The 15651-nt window shown below is 42.7% G+C and overlaps 1 protein-coding gene across 4 annotated transcripts in view; it reads left to right on the top strand.

Moving 5' to 3' along the window:
* Positions 1-6: 6 nt before the first annotated feature.
* Positions 7-15651, top strand: part of NME7 (NME/NM23 family member 7) — a 93310-nt gene continuing 77665 nt past the window's right edge. The window contains exon 1 of one of the 4 annotated variants that reach the window (XM_082769547.1): positions 7-30. In XM_082769547.1, coding sequence (XP_082625673.1) covers positions 28-30 — 3 coding nt within the window. In that variant the 5' untranslated portion in view covers positions 7-27. Of the gene's footprint in view, positions 31-1303; positions 1447-3836; positions 3860-6404; positions 6479-15651 lie in introns of those variants that run through there. The other 3 variants (XM_082769549.1, XM_082769550.1, XM_082769548.1) reach the window with 3 other exon arrangements.

Raw genomic sequence — 15651 nt, 5'->3', positions numbered from 1 at the left:
GGAACGGCGGGGGCAGGCGGCAGCGCCATGGTGAGCGCCCGGCTGGGGATGGGATTGGGATGGGATTGGGATTGGGACTGGGATTAGGACTGGGATTGGGGTTAGGGGACGCAGCGGAAGGCCGGCAGCGGGTTTTAGGCGGAAACACGTCTCCCCGCTGGGCGTTGCGGTTCCTCAGGGGGGCGGTGGGGCTGTAGGGTCGCGGTGGGCGCGGTTGGAGGGACCCCAAAGGCCTAACCCCAGCCCCGGCCGTGGCAGGGACACCCCCCCCACCGGACCGGGCTGCCCAGAGCCCCATCCGGCCCTCACGCAGCTGGGGTCTGTCCCTGCTGCTCCAGCACCCACGCTCGGCATCAGCGCCTGCTGCTTCATCAGGGGCACCGCAGCTCGCTTCCACACACAGGGCTTCTGCTGAATCCAGGCTAAATTACGCAAAAAGGCCCTTTTTGGATTTACCCGTGTCAGCAGAAGTCCCGCTTTCTGAGTTTATGCAGATGCCACCTAGGTACAGAGTGCATATCATAGCTGTTTCACGTTAAATATGATGTGTTTCTAACCTTTGCAGCTGAGGTGACACCAGTTAACCGATCCATTAAAGTGGTGTTGAATCCTACAACTATCTCTAACGATACTTTCCATAGTGATTTTGTTTAACTTGTTTGGAAAAGCCTTCAATGACAGGGACTTCCTGATGTCCTGACATAGCTCCATTACTTAATGATTTTTATAGTTACTGTTTGTATTTTTTTCCTTATACATTCCTTATTGCAGCTGATGCCAGTGGTTACTAGTTCTATACATGGCAGGCATAAATATAACCCATTCTTATCTGTTACATGCAAAAGAACTTGAAGATTATTACTTCACTATTCTGTCTTTTCACGTTACTCTACACTAAACAGACTTTGTTCTCTTAGTATTTTCCTATTGATCACATGTGTTTAAACTTTGGATTTTTTCTACTGCCTGCAATTTTCTCTAAATGTGGTGTTTAATCTGCATACTGTACGCCAACTGAGGTTTCACTGCCGCTGACCAGCATAAAATTCTTGTTTCTTATGTCTTAGATATTCAGTGGCAAATAAGCCACATTTTTTTATTCTTTCCTGGCTGCATTCTCCTGTTGAACTGCAATCTTCTGTAACTTTCAGATTTTTCCTGTCTTTTTGCTGTCTGGCTAGTTTTTCCCCAGGTATTTGAATTTATTTTCTTGATCATCATTGCAGTAATTGGCCTCTATGGAATTTCAGACCATTTCTCAGCTAATCACTTTGAATTCTGCTTCTATTTACCAGGCTGCAGTCTCTCCCAGCCTATTGTGAGCCCAGATTCTGAACGTGCACCTCCTCTGTTTCATTGTCAGTGTAACACTGAAATAAAATATGAAATAAAACTAGATGTGGGACAGGCCATTTCGGGACTCCACCTGAAATCATCTCCCAGTTTGTAAGTGAAGTATTCCTAATTGCTTTTGCATCCAGCAGTCAGAACTGCTCTTTAATTCAGGCTGTGATTTCCTACTCTGCTTGTCAGAATGTGGGATGTCTTGGATTAAAAGGCCTATCAAAGCCAAGTGTGTCACGTCAGTGACTTCTTTACTCAATTAGGTCAGTTACTGTGCAACTAGAAACTGGATGTGATAGGATTTGTTGTTGACACGTTAACATTTTCTGCTTTTTATTATCATAATTGTCTTAGATGCTCAACAGTTTTCTGTTTAATAACTCATTCCGTTATCTTCCAAAGGCAGCAGTGAGGCAGCTGTCCCAGCCTCATCCTCCTGCAGGGCCTGGTGGCCTTGCTCTAGGTGTGCTCAGAAATAAGAGTGTTTTGGGGTTTCTTTGGCTGGTCCTGGTGGTACATCAAGGACCATTTTACATGCTAACATGGGTATGTCTAACTTCTTCAAGCTGTTCTTTCTCTCCCCGTTTGGCAGCTCTGTCCCCTGATTAAAACCAAATGTATTACTTCTTTGGTCATAAACTGCTTAATTGCTTTGGTAAGTGCTGAAATAAGAAGTGTATTTCAGTTTCCTCTTCATTATATATTGTCTGTTCTCTTTCCCTGTAGTGTAATGGGCTGCTCTTTTGATTTTCTCTGACATTTCATGTGTTACAGAAAGAGATAAGTTACCAAACTTTTGGGCAGTGACTTTATACACCTGATCCATCTCAAACATTTTCAAAACATCTTTTCTTAGACACCATGAATTAAAAAATGAACGACTCCTTCCAAGGAATTCAAGTGTTGTTCTACAAGCCAGGTTTTAACCTCAGGAACCTAATTATGTTCTGAAAGCAAGGACTATTCTGGTGGAAAGCTTGGTAGGCCCATAGTACTGTGTTACTTACAACTAATGTAATCATAATTCATAATTTATTCTACTGACTGTAACACGTATATCTACTCAGAAAAAAAAAATAAAAAAGTTTTAAGTCATATAATGGCCACAGAAAGAAAAGTATAGTAACTTTTAGTTGTTTCAGGTCAGTGTACTAGTGTTAGACCTTACACTTGGCTTGCACAGAGCCAGTGCGCTGGAGACTTGGTTGGGTGCGTTGTAAAACCAGGCACATAACTGGGGGGGAAGCTAAGGTAAAAGAGAAATGTTTTGAAACATCGTGCAGTTGTCTGCTAGCTGTTGGAAAGCAGTTTTCGTTGACATCAGTGGACAGGATTTCAAATCAGCTCTGATGCATCTTGAGTGTGCATGTGTGACATATGGCTGCTGTGGACTGTCGGCAGTAAATGCCCTGAGAGAATCTCACTTGTTTCCCTCTCCAGAGGTGGTGTTTCACCTGGCTGCTGGAAGCAGTTACTCTTTTGGGGTGCCTTGGATGTAATCACACGCAGAGACATACCGGAACATCATCTTGAAAATGTTTGTTTCTTTTTATTAATGAGTTTGTTGCACTCTGACACCTGAAAGAGTTCCAGATGTAGAAATCCACCATTTGCCAGAGAAGAATGGACTCTACGTGCAAGCAGTGGTCATACAGATACAGAGCCTTATCGCACTTAGGCTGTCTGGAGGTGCAGTTACATGCTTTTGTTTCCCTCTGTTCTTTAAAACCATTATTCTTGCCCCCACAGCTCTCACAGCTGCAGAGTACATCACCAAGACTCTTTTCATAGCAGAGCAGACAAGTAATACTTCCGTCTTGCATGTGTGGCTTTGTCTAATAGGACGTCATCTGGATGTCATCCGGCTTTGGTTTTGTGCATGTGCAGGCACACAGTTAGTGGAATTTGAGCTTCCAACTACCTTTGATTGAAAAACATCTTTGATTCATCTCTGGAAAAGACTCTGTGTTTTGGAAATGAATCTTAGAAAATAGGAAGCAAATCAGCCATTTCTAGAACTTGACCACAGTGAGCTTGCTCATGGTCCAGCGTTATCGTGTTGTGATCAAGTTTTCGGCTGAAGGCATTATAAGGCAATACAGCTCCTGAGGCAGTTGTGGAGTATACCTTGGTTTACTGGAATTTCATTTGGGAACCAGTAATCTCAACCATACTGGACTAGCTTGTAAGATGGGATGATTTGGTGAAGAGTGGTCATTCAGAGATGAACATATAGACAGACAAAACTCTTTCCCATTTAATAGAGTTTCCTGAACAAGGGCACATTTATAGAGTAACTTTTCTTTTAGTCATTTGCAAATTATGTACTTTTGCTTGCAAAACAGTTGCCCTTAAAAAAAATATCATTTTCTTTTTTTAAACTTTTGTGGAAGAGATGAAAACCTCTCCCAGAAACTTCCTTAATGCTTGAGAAGATTTACTTCTTTGGTCTTCAAACAAGGGACAGTTTCACTGGAGTGCCAGCTGGTGATTACCCTGGTTTTTCATCTGCAGAGTAAGTGGCCTGAGTCTTTTTGTTGTAAACTGGCATGACAGAAACAACCGCAAAGACCGGTTTCCTTAATGGCTGTCACTTGCTGCATTTAATTGCAGGGAAAATAAAACATTGTATTGCATGGTGAGTCTTATACAAGCATGAGAAGTACGATAGCGTTTCTTTTTGAACCAATGTTTCTTAGTATTGCTGATTTCCTTCTTGGGCAGGCAGCCTATGCACGTGGCAGAAGATGTAGCTGATAAAATAACAGGATTTTGGGCCTGTGCAAGCCAAATGAAAACTGCTAAAAGAATGCAGCTATATTTGACTGAGCAATGTGAAACATTGTTCCAGGAATTGTTTTGGGTTTGATGCTGCCATCTTTGTGGCATTACTTGCTATACAAAATACCACCCTGCATATATAAAGTTGACAGGTTCAGAATCCATGGGATAAATTGCCTCCTACTCCAGCCAACTCTCGGCCGTGGCTTGCAGGAGTTGCCATCTCTCTAACAGTAATTTTAGATGCAGTGAGAGCTCTTCTGACTGATGTGTCTGAAGTAGCTGACAGCATGAAAGGCAAAGTGATCTAGTTATCTAATGAATGTATCATTACATAATGATACATTCCATATTAATCTCCCAGAATTGTCTCTCAGGATCCTTCAGATTATAGGTGCAGTTGTTAATAACTTTGGCACATCCATTCTAATTACATGGGTTTGTTTGTTTTATTTTATTTTGCCAGAAACCAAAGAAATTCAGGGACAACTCAGTAAGCCACTGTCAGGAGTGAAAAGAAAAGTTGCCAACTGAAAGTTTGTAATAAAGGAATAATGGGATTTGATGATAGAGACAGTGGTTATTTAGAAAATTGTTCCAGGCAGATTTCATGTGGATAAAATTTATACTGAAGGATGTTGTATCAGAGGTTTTAATTTTGTTGAAAGCACATCTGGACTTGGGTTATTATAAGAACCCAACAGGTCTGTGTAGGACGTGGAGGAGTGCAGGAGGATGGGTGTTACCTGTGGGCAAGAAGCATCCAAACTGACAATAAAAATCATGGAATGGGCATTTGGGTTGGAAGGGATCTCTTGGGGTTATCCAGTCTGGCCCCTTGCTCAAAACAGGTCTAATTGGAGCAGGTACAGGAGTCCTGAACATCTCAAATCCTCTCCTCCCGGCAGCCTGTTCCAGTGTCTTGGTTAAAAAAACCAACCAACTGACCGACCAAAAATGCCATGGGATTAAAAATCCTACTGTGTAACTGGAACTTCCCGTGTTTCAGCTTGTGTCCTTTGCCTGTTTTGCTGTCAGCATGCGTCCTGTGCAGTCTGGCCCCTGCTGGCCCTATGGGCTGTAGTTGGGCCACCCTCACCCTCTCCTTTCTCTGGCTGGCTGAGCAAGAAGGCACCAGTGTCTCAGCTCCGTCTTGTGTGTTGTGTTTGCCATCCCCTGACTTTTCTTCCTCTTTTCAGTCAGTAGAGTCCATTTTATTTAAGCCGAGGGAATAGGGAGTCTCTGAAAAGTGGTTTGGGGCTGTTCAGTTGAGCAGCTTGACTGAGTTCCTAAAGATTAGCAGTGCTCTGTATATCCAGGTGGGGGGCTCTGCTAATCATTGACAGGTGAAAAACAGATGATGAGGAATACCTGTTGCTGTGAGCCTGGAGCCGTGAGGCTTTTTCCATCAGCATCGACCTTTAACTACAGCTGTGGCCACCAAGAGTAATCACTAAAGGTCCTACCTCATGAATGTGCTTGGCCTAATCCTCCAAAACTGTTTTGTGTCCACCTGTGGCCTTACACAGGTGGAAACCAGGTGCACTGGTGCCTAAGCAACCTGCCAAGGTCACCGAGTACCCTTTGGTGAGTGGAACCCAGAAGTTTTCTCCCAGTTGACAAAATGGAAAGAAAAAACAGCATAAGGATTGATGAGTAAATGTACCTGTAGTCTCCGGAACACAGTGCCACAGCTTATTACTGAGAGCTTAGCAAGTATTTGTATGTGTAACGAAAATATCCCCTGATAAAGTGAGCACATACAAAAGGTAGACGTTCGGTTTTTTCATGCTAATACCTATAGGTAAATACATTTCCTCTGTGAGGTTGCCCTTGCAAGCTGTCGTGAACAGTTCTGTTACTCCTCCAAAACACACGGCACTGGCATTTTTTGGAAGCTGGGTATTGAAGAAGGCTGTGTGACCCCGTTTCAGCCACTTTCCTGTATTAAAAGGACTTTATCTCTCAGGCTGTGGGAGTCTGTGCTTTGTAATTTAGTCTTTTTATCTCGTTTTGCCATTTAGCTAATTTTGAGGCATAGTGTACTTGGAAGTGGTTGAAAGGAGGTGTCCAACCTCCCTTTGAGCACTAGGTGGTGCTCCGATATTTGCAAAGAAGCGGCTCTTGGCGATGCAGTCCCGAGAGCCTTGTTGCATCTATTTGCATGGGATTCTTCATTAATTTTAACCACCTTTTTCATTAAATAAGTCATGCTTTCGCTGCAGAATATTCTAACGTGCTTGGAAAGAGCAGCCACACACCAGAGATGTATACACATGGGAAGGGGAGGATGTGTGCGTGCATACTTGAGGCTGTGTACCTGTTCTTCCACATGAATGCCATGCATATTTAGGTACGATCTTTCACTAAACCTAGTACCCCTTCTATTTTTATCTTTTCTCTGTGTTCATTCTCTTCCTGTAGTATCTGGGAATGGCAGTTGTGGAGCAGGACTGCATTATGCCACCTGTTTTCTAGTTACCTAATAGCAATGCTGTCCTTGCCTTGCCTGATGTGCTCTCTTATGGCACACTGTAATGACCGAGTTACGGCTTCGAAGCCTGAACATCCCCAGTTCACTGGGGAGAAGGGATGAGCAGCGGTGTGGATCCAGTCCTTGCAGCTGCCGGACCAGCAGAGGTTGCTCGTGGCAGCTGCAGAGCCAGCAGGCTGGGCAGGGACAGCAGCCCTGTTCTGGCTCCTTCTGCAGGTTTCTGCACTGCAACAGAGTCTGCAGAAGTGGGAAAGGTGAGTGAACCACATGAGCTGCCTTTGCCTTGTTTTTGGGAAAAACAAGGTGGGGGGTTATACTTAAGTAGCCTGGATATTTAATCCATTAAATCTTGCTGTCCTTCTGTGGTTGATGGTTGTTCCTATTGGTGTAATAGACTTTGATGATGGTTATTCCCATTTTACAAAAGGATGAAGTGGGAAATACAACCACCTTTTTGTAAAAGTGCCGAGCATCGAATGCACTAATGCAGGGGATAATCTGTCAAGGTGAAACCAAGCTATTTGACCAAAACCATGTGCAGGTTTATTATTCTTCAGTCACTGCCTGCATCGAGCAGAGACCTTCACATCTCTGGGGACTAATGCAGGCTGCTCAGAACTGTGATGACAAAAGTCCTCTGCTCTGGAAGAGAAGTAATTTTTGTTAGCTCATCAAAGAAATCTTCATAAAATTGACCTGTAAAAGGCCAGTAGGAATGGCAGAGTTTAAGAACAGGATTCAAACTATCCACTCTGCTTCCACTGCCGCAAAGGATTTTACTTTCTGACAACTTTACTCCTGGGAAGCTGCTGAACAGCTTTTGCCATGAGAACTGTTCACAGCTAACTTGTCATTAGCCTGACAGCAGATTAAAGGGTATATGACCACAACATCTGTGCTAGCTGAGGTCTGGATTTAGTCCACCTACGTTAGAATTAATATTTGACACAATCTAGGAAAAAATCTAGGAAGTGTGTTAACTTCAGCATTTGGTTAAACAGTAGTGCAGGCAAAGTACTTGCTTTACGTGCCCATAGTAGTGAATAAGAAACCTGTCAGCAGGGTTGTTTGCGTACTTCAGGGCATCGTAAATCTTTACTGCACCGTTACATGCTCTGACTGTTCAAGCTGGATGCAGCACGTTTGGTCTTTGGATCGTTCACACACTCCTGGGTGTTAACGCTCACTGGTGTCAGCGGGCCGAGGGACACCCTTAGCTGTGATTCCAAGGCAAACAATTGGTTCTTGCTAAGAGCAATTTTCAGAACCTTATTATAAGCTGAGATAATTTCAAGATGCTGAAGGCATTAGGTTAACCTGAAGTGCTCGTGAGAGCTTTCGTTCAGGATTTGTAGGTGTTTTCCTTTTGAACCTCTACTTCCAGCTGCCCATAATGATCTGAGACTTGAACCATTCTGCTGGAAATTTTCCAAACAGCTTCTACTGGGAGTTGAAAGTTGAATGGAAGACTTGAATAAGAATGTGTGGAAAACAAGTTGAAATATTTTCTCAGTCCTAATAAATAAGAAAACAGACAAATAATAAGCAAACAAACAAAATTAATAAAAATTCAGTGTTCCTCCAAAGAGCTTTTGTTTTGAAAGGCTTGGAAATTGAAAGCTGGAGTTTTGACAGAGGAAAGGTGTATGAAAGGAGACTACCTTTGAGTGTGACTATCAATGTTAATGTTTGGATGAGTTTTGAGCCTTTCAAAACTGTTTTTCCTGTATGTACAATACAGGAAGGGTTGTGTAATGGGATGTGCACAGGTATCTGAGTGTATGTGCAGCCCTGTTGTCCTTTCTGGGGTCACATGCAGACGCTAACCTCCTATTTCAAAGTCAGAGACCCAGCATCCAGCAGCTGACCATGGCAGTGTGAGTTCTGCCACTACTGATGGATTCTGCAAAGCACCTAAGCTGTATCCTGAAATGCAATTATGCAAGTGCCCCAAGTCTGTGAGATGAGGAGTGTTACAGATGCTTTTCTGAGTCAGGGAATGGCTCTGCTTTCGCTATAATCACTGTCACACTCTTCCTGAGTTGGTGGAGGCAGGTAGGAAAATGCTGAGCACTACTGACTACTACTAGAGAAATTATATGGGGCCATGTAATTAAGGAGTACAATAATATAACTTGTGATCTTCAGCTTTATAAAGTACATCATGTAGCATGCATTAAATGGAGAGATACTCCCTTCAAGATGAGGTTTAGCTGGTCTTCTAAAGCTACACCTGTCTTCATGGAGCAGGAGCAGCAGTGTGGGGTCCTTCATGTGTTTTAGAGAAATTGCATTCCAACATCATTAGAAAAATACCATGAATCCTATAACTAAGTACTTAATTATGACATGTAATTGCAGAGGGTTGGAGTTAAGGGTTGAGGATTTCAGTTCTTGACTCTCTTACATGAGAGACTGGAGGGGGAAAGAATAGGTCACACTAATCACGCCTACATACTACATAGAAAGCCTGCAGAATTTGCATAATCTAGTAAAAGCTGATTTCTTCCTTAGCAAATTGGCAGAACAGCCAGATAACGTTGTTGTTGTGAGGTGGGAATGCAGATTTCTAAATCTGGGAAGAAAGTTTTGGGTCTTCAGCCTTCAAGGGCTGTGCTCATCGAGAGCCCTGCACATATGGAGTGGATTTATTGAAATCCCAGTCAAAGGTGATGATTAACTTGGTCAGTGCTACAGAGACAGAAATATCCCCACATTACTTGGCAGCAGAAGGTCTGGGCAGCAATGGCCATGTGCCAAAAGCATGTACATAAGCCAAAAGGCATCTGAGAAGCTGGGTACCAGTAGTAGTGGGAGTCAGGTAACTGGATCTGGAGGAAGTGGCACCTGTTTATGGCAGGGGAAGCGTTCTAAATGCAGCAGTGTTTCACCTGTTTAAAAGATTTCCAGTGTTAAGATTTTTGAAATTTTAACCAATCTTAATTAGTTTCTAATAGTTGGCTAGGACTTCTGTGAAATTTTCATTAGGTAGGATTTGCTTTATACAAGGAGAGGGGGGAAAAAGAGACTTCCAGAATTCACCAGTGAACTTCTGAATGCGAGGTTTAGTTTGAGAATTGTCTGTAGTCGAGACATTGCCATAGAAATTGCAGTTGCCAGATGTTTCTCAATTTGAAAGTGATCTTTCTGACTCTCTGAAGAAAAGCCTGTCGAGAAAGTGGTGGGAGGACCAACAGCAGCAAAGGGGCTGTGGAATTGGAGCTACAAAACTTGTACCAGTGCCTGTGGCAGAAACATGGACAGGGGAGGAGGAGGAAAATGAGATTTGAGAGACAGCTAATTGAGAGCTCTATCTGCACAGTGCTGTGGATTTATGTTGTGCCTGGAAAATATCCTGTATTAAAGGAACTGTGAAGGGTAGAAGATGGGTTGAATTGCACAACATAATAAGTGTGCATTGCTGAGGATTCATTTTGGGTCTTAAGGTGCATTACAATGCTGAAAATGAGAGCACTTTCTGCCACTTAAAATGCTGTTCGTTAAATGCCACCAGTATGTTTGAAGTCTTGTTTCTTGCAAAATTGTCACCAACATTTAATGGCTTAGCTGTTTCTGCACCTTTTTTTCCCTTTCCCTTTTCTCTCCTAAATGGATATTTTTCTTTTAAAGAATTATTGGTGATAGGAAATTACTCATAATGTACAAATGGAATTTTTTGTACAGCTGCTTTCAGCCTACTTGCCTCAGAAAAACAAAATTTATGTGATTTTAGTCTGCATGTTATGTGTATCTGACCACTGTCTTGTGTCCTCCCTTTTCTCCCCAGTAAGTCTGAAATTACTGGCAGATTTCAGGCAGAGGGATAATGATGTTCCTCCAGGTTTCACAGTAAAGCAAAGAGGGAAGAAACCTTCTAAGGCATCTTTAAAGAAAGACTTCATTGTGAGCTCAACCCTAGTTACACATCAGAGAGTCCAGGTGGGTTTCAGCCTTTATTAAATGCTTGAGCTGAAGAGAAGTTACAGGTAAAACAGTTGGGGAAGGGAAACAGGAGTAGAAAGAACCAGGGCTCATTACTTCTTGTGTTTGCTTGTCATTTAGTAAGGACAAGTAGTCCTAATGGAAGGCAGAGTGTAGTGGTACAGAAGTGTATTTGCCTAGTACTGTTGCCGTCTGAAGTTGTGCATACAGGCCCTCTTGTTCAATCAAACTGAAGGGCATACAGTGCCTGGAAACTAAGAAGACAGACATGTTTGATGAAGCAGCAAGTGCTTTGCTCTGTGATAAAGTGACAGTCACTATTTTGCTCACCGTCCCTTTGCTCTCTGAAAGGCATCTCGCTGTAGCAGTCCCGTCACTGACTGTATGAAAGGGAGTGATGCTGTTTGGTTTGTCTAAGCTAGAATTGCTTGACAGCTTTTAGAGTACAAGTATCCCATTTATTCATAGAATCACAGAACGGTTTGGATTGGAAATGACCTCAAAGCCCACCCAGTTCCAACGCCCCTGCCACGATCAGGGACAACTCCCACTAGCCCAGGTTGCCCAAAGCTCCATCCAGCCTGGCCTTGAGCACCTCCAGGGATGGGGCAGCCACAGCTTCTCTGGGCAGCCTGTGCCAGGGCCTCACCACCCTCATAGGGAAGAATTTCTTCCTTATGCTAAATCTCCCCTCTTTTTGTTTCAAGCCATTCCCCCCTGTCTTATCCCTACACTCCCTGACCAAGAGTCCCTCCCCAGCTTTCCTGCAGGCCCCCTTTAGGTACTGGAAGGCCGCTGTAAGGTCTCATTTTCTAACTTCCATCACCCTTTATTTAGCATGTCAGAAGACTGGTCATGTTTTTTTTTTTTTCCCCTCTCCTGGGTGAAAACTGTTTGCACAAATGGAGTTGGCCAGCTCATTAAGTATTTTGGCATCTATTAATGTAATTTAGCTTGACGTGTCTTGTTTGATGTTTCAACTTCATCATTTTACATAACATTTTTGTAGAGACTCCAATTGTTTTAAATGGTTTTGATTTTGCTCTTTCAGCTTCATGGTTTTATCCGCAGGGGAGTGTCACATCTGAGATGTCCTTACCCGAAAGAAAAGCACTCCTAGCCCACTGGTTGAGCCCATTTTTAAAGCTCACTGAAGTGACAGCTTTTGTCTGGTGTTCTGAATACATGAGAACACAGCGCTACTTGAAAAGCTAGGTGTCCTGTTCCCTGGGGAGGTAACACCTAAAAGCATTCAGCTGAAAATAAAGCGAAGCTGTCTGAATGTTAGAATGGGAGAACACTAAAGCTAATAACAGCGAACAGTTTAAAGCAATAGAAGTAGTATTTCTGGGGCTCTTCAGCAAGCAGGTGTTGCAGTGACAGTGCTTCTACCTGTGGCCTGCTGGGGGAGCATGAGTCTGCGAATGGCTGCTTTGGAGGAAGGTGGAGGTGGATCTGGCTGCAAGCCCTGATTCCAGCTCCACAGATTAGGATTTTATCGCCGTCTTTCTTTTCAGTTTCTATGAAGTCCTTTTGTGGTAAAGGTAAATCTGAAGTGGTGATTAGTCCAGAAGATTTAATGAGCTGTGAGCTCTGAGGAGCTGTTTCAAATAACTCATAACAGGACTTAGATACCCACTGTTAAGAGATTCAGCATACATCTACAACAATAACTTCTGGATCCGATTCTGAGACTCTGAGGAAGGCAGCTGGTCAGGTCCCACACTTCAGCCTGTTGTCTGAAGAGCATGAGGCCAACATCTACTAAAGGAAGGCACCAACACATACTGCAATAGTTCTTTGTAGGTTCTACAGAAAAAAATAGGAAAGATGAGAAGAAAGATACCTGTGGGCTGGCCATTTCAACAAAGTCTAATTTTTGCCAAAGAGAGTGCTCAGCAAACTTGTATGCACTTGTAATTTATTTATTTATTTCTAAAAAATGTAAGTACATGTTAGTGCATGTTATAAATTCTGACAGTGCATAACAGTGCATAAGCAGATTACCTTATATAGGAGTCAGATTCATATCTTCACCCGAAAAGTTGTAAATTTTGTGTTTTTGTCCTTTAATACCATCTAATTTTTAATAAAAATATTCTTGCTCTCCCAGAACATTTCAAACAGTGCCTACAGCCTGGCATAGGAAGCAGCAAGGTTGTTAAATAAATGTTTCTCCTAAAACTGTTGCCAGAATTTTGGGAAGTTTCAGGGCTCTCTTTCCAGAAAGTTTTCTTTCTGTATGAGGAGAAATACTCATTCAGTATGAGGATTGTTCTTGCCTGCTGGCCCAACCTGTTCCCAGTAATTTTCATACAAACAGCTTGATCGCTCAGACCAGTGTTTGAGCACAGCTTTTTCCTGGGACGGCACAGAGTTTTACAAAATACGGAATCAGGAGATCAAGACGGGTCTTTTTGACTCTGATCCAGCTTCTGCTGAGGTTTTATGCAGTCTTTGTATTGTTTCAGTGGGAGTTGATTCAGGTCCTTTTGATTTGATTTCCCTCAGATCGGATTTCGGAGTCACTGAGTCACCGGGAAAATCGAAGGAGCAGCAGACACGAAGCTACCCACTTAAAACAGCGACGTGCTTTGTGACTCCTAAACTTCCAGATACGTGGGCAATGGGCCCTGAGCCTGTGTCAAAATTTCATGCATGCTGCCGCTCCTGATTGCATATATAACCCTCAGTAGAGGCAGGATTACTAATAGCATGTAAAGGTGCACTTTCCAGATACCTCAGAGCTTTTGTAATTCCAAGAAATATTTGGATAGTTTCATGTGAAATTTCTTGAGTAATAAGCTGAAGGAGTCACGGTGCATTGCAGGCTGGGAACTGTTTTAAGCACAGGTGGTTGCTCCTAGTCAGCCAGAGATCGTAGAGATTACAGCTAAGAGCACGGATTGGCAAACAGGTAGAAAAATATTAACTTCAGGCTCACTGATGGGACAGAATTATCTGTATAGTGAAAAAGAATAAAGCCATATGAAAGGCGAGATCCTAGTAAAAATTAATTGCCTGTATGTTAACATGGGGAATCATCTCAACTGCCCTTCTCTTAGACTGTGATGAGGCAGAAATTGCACATGACCAGTAGAAACAAATGGCCTGAAACCCCGATTTCCTGTTTACTCCATCGTAAGAGATGGATTTCATCTCTAGGATGAAATTTCTAGTCAAAACTAGAGGGAGAGGACAGAGATGCTCATCCTGGAACAGTAGAATAGTGCGGTACTCAGGAAGGACCCTGAAGTTGGGATAACTGTATGTTACCAGCTGCATGTTCTGCCTAGCTCAGAGCAGGGTGATAAAATTGTTCTTCCACCTTCCCGTGCAACCTCTTTACTCCCTGAGCTGCTGTTCCACCACTCTGTTGTTTCTTATGAGAAGCTTTGGAAGATCTGCTTTTGTTTTACTGCAGAACAGAAGCCCTTTGGAAATCTGTGAGCTTTCCAGGACAAGAGATCATTTCCTGCCCAGCTTACCAAGTGCTCTGCTTTCTGGTTATGAGCTTCCTTGGCAGCCACCTTCCAGACAAACTGTTTCTCCCTGCTGCAGAGTTTTTTATGAGCACAGTTCTGTCAGAAATGCTTAGGTTTAGCTTCCAGAACTTAGCTCCATGCTAACAGAGTGCCTGCTACTCCCATCAGTTTCAGAACTAAGTACAATATATATATTTTTTTTTTATTCAGCTGTACTTCAATAAATGTTTCTCCTGTGCACAGAGCCATAGAATACATACTCCTACTGCATATTCACACATAGAAGGATAAACAAAAAGCCTAAGCTAGCAAAACCTACACATATATCCAAATGCTTTTCCCTGCAGCTCGCGAAAGAAGGAATAAAGAGAAAGATTATTCTTTTTGTCTTCGCAGTAGGTGAACTGAGATCGCTGATTTCAGTGGCCCTGGATTTTACCATAGAAAGGGGCTGCGAAAACTGAACTAAAGACAGCAACCCTGAAACTATCAGTATGTGAATATAAAGCAGACAGTCACTGCTGGTTTTTCTAATGCTGGTAATTTTTCCACTGATGTGAAAAGCGTAAGGAAAATTATTTCTGTCTCAGTAGGTATTGCTTGGTTAATAGTGTGGTCGTGATCGAAGAGGCTGTGTGTAATTGTGATGAGGGTGCAGATACAGAAAGGAATGGAAATAATGTTTTAAGGGGATTTTTTTTGGAGTTACAAGGTATTCATAAGTTGACTTGATTTGTTGCTATTTGAGCTGTTCATGGTGACATGATTTCACTGGTCCCTAACCACGTCAGCCGTTTCCCTTCTGGTGCACTGAGCAGGATACCACCTGGCAGATCCCCTCTGGTCTCTGATCACCCTGTTCTGGACATGTGTTTTCTCTGCAAGTTGCCTTTCTTAGGAGGAGGAGCAGAAGGCAAGGAGCAGCCCCAGCACATTTCCCATAGTACCTGCCTGTCTCTGAGACTCCTTTCCATGTGGCAGCCTGGGACACACTCATGGAAGAGTACATAGGAAAGTTGTCTGCCATAGCAGTTATGGGGATTGTGCACTTGAATGGAAGGTGAAAGTAAATATTTGTAAAAGATAATTTCAGGGTTGTGAAGGCTTTATATTCTATTGCAGTCCTTACAGTATGCGATGGGAAGTGGACAGATGTTTGTGTTTGGTATTTGCCTTTGAAATCCTGTGGCATTACGTAACTAAACAAAAGGCTCACTTCTCATTTAAAAGGATTTATTATGAGTCTAGTATGTAGTCAATTTTTAAAGCATACGATATGAAATCGGTTGATGTTTTTGATGAGTTGAAGTGGCAGTTTTACTGCGATGCCTGGGAAGGGCTCATCTGAATGTGTTTGCATTATTCCATTTCGTGATTGCATTCTGGACTGCCTTCTGTCAGTTCTAAGGCTATCCGTATGAATCTCGAATAGTAAAATTGCAGTCCTGTCATGTTTTACATTGTACTTGCTTGGCAGAGTCCACAGGTTGCTTTTAATACTGAATTTCTTCACGTTGCAGTATGGAACAATTTACCTGTTCACAAATGTAATCTGTTTCAGTTATTTTTCTAATGTTTTCCTGAAGCTTGTAAGCTTTCTTCTGA

Source organism: Aythya marila (assembly GCF_965140915.1).
Source record: "Aythya marila genome assembly, chromosome: 1".
NCBI classification, from domain to species: Eukaryota; Metazoa; Chordata; class Aves; order Anseriformes; family Anatidae; genus Aythya; species Aythya marila.
The sequence above is the reverse complement of the archived record's forward strand: the minus strand, read 5'-3'. Positions and strand labels throughout refer to the sequence as shown.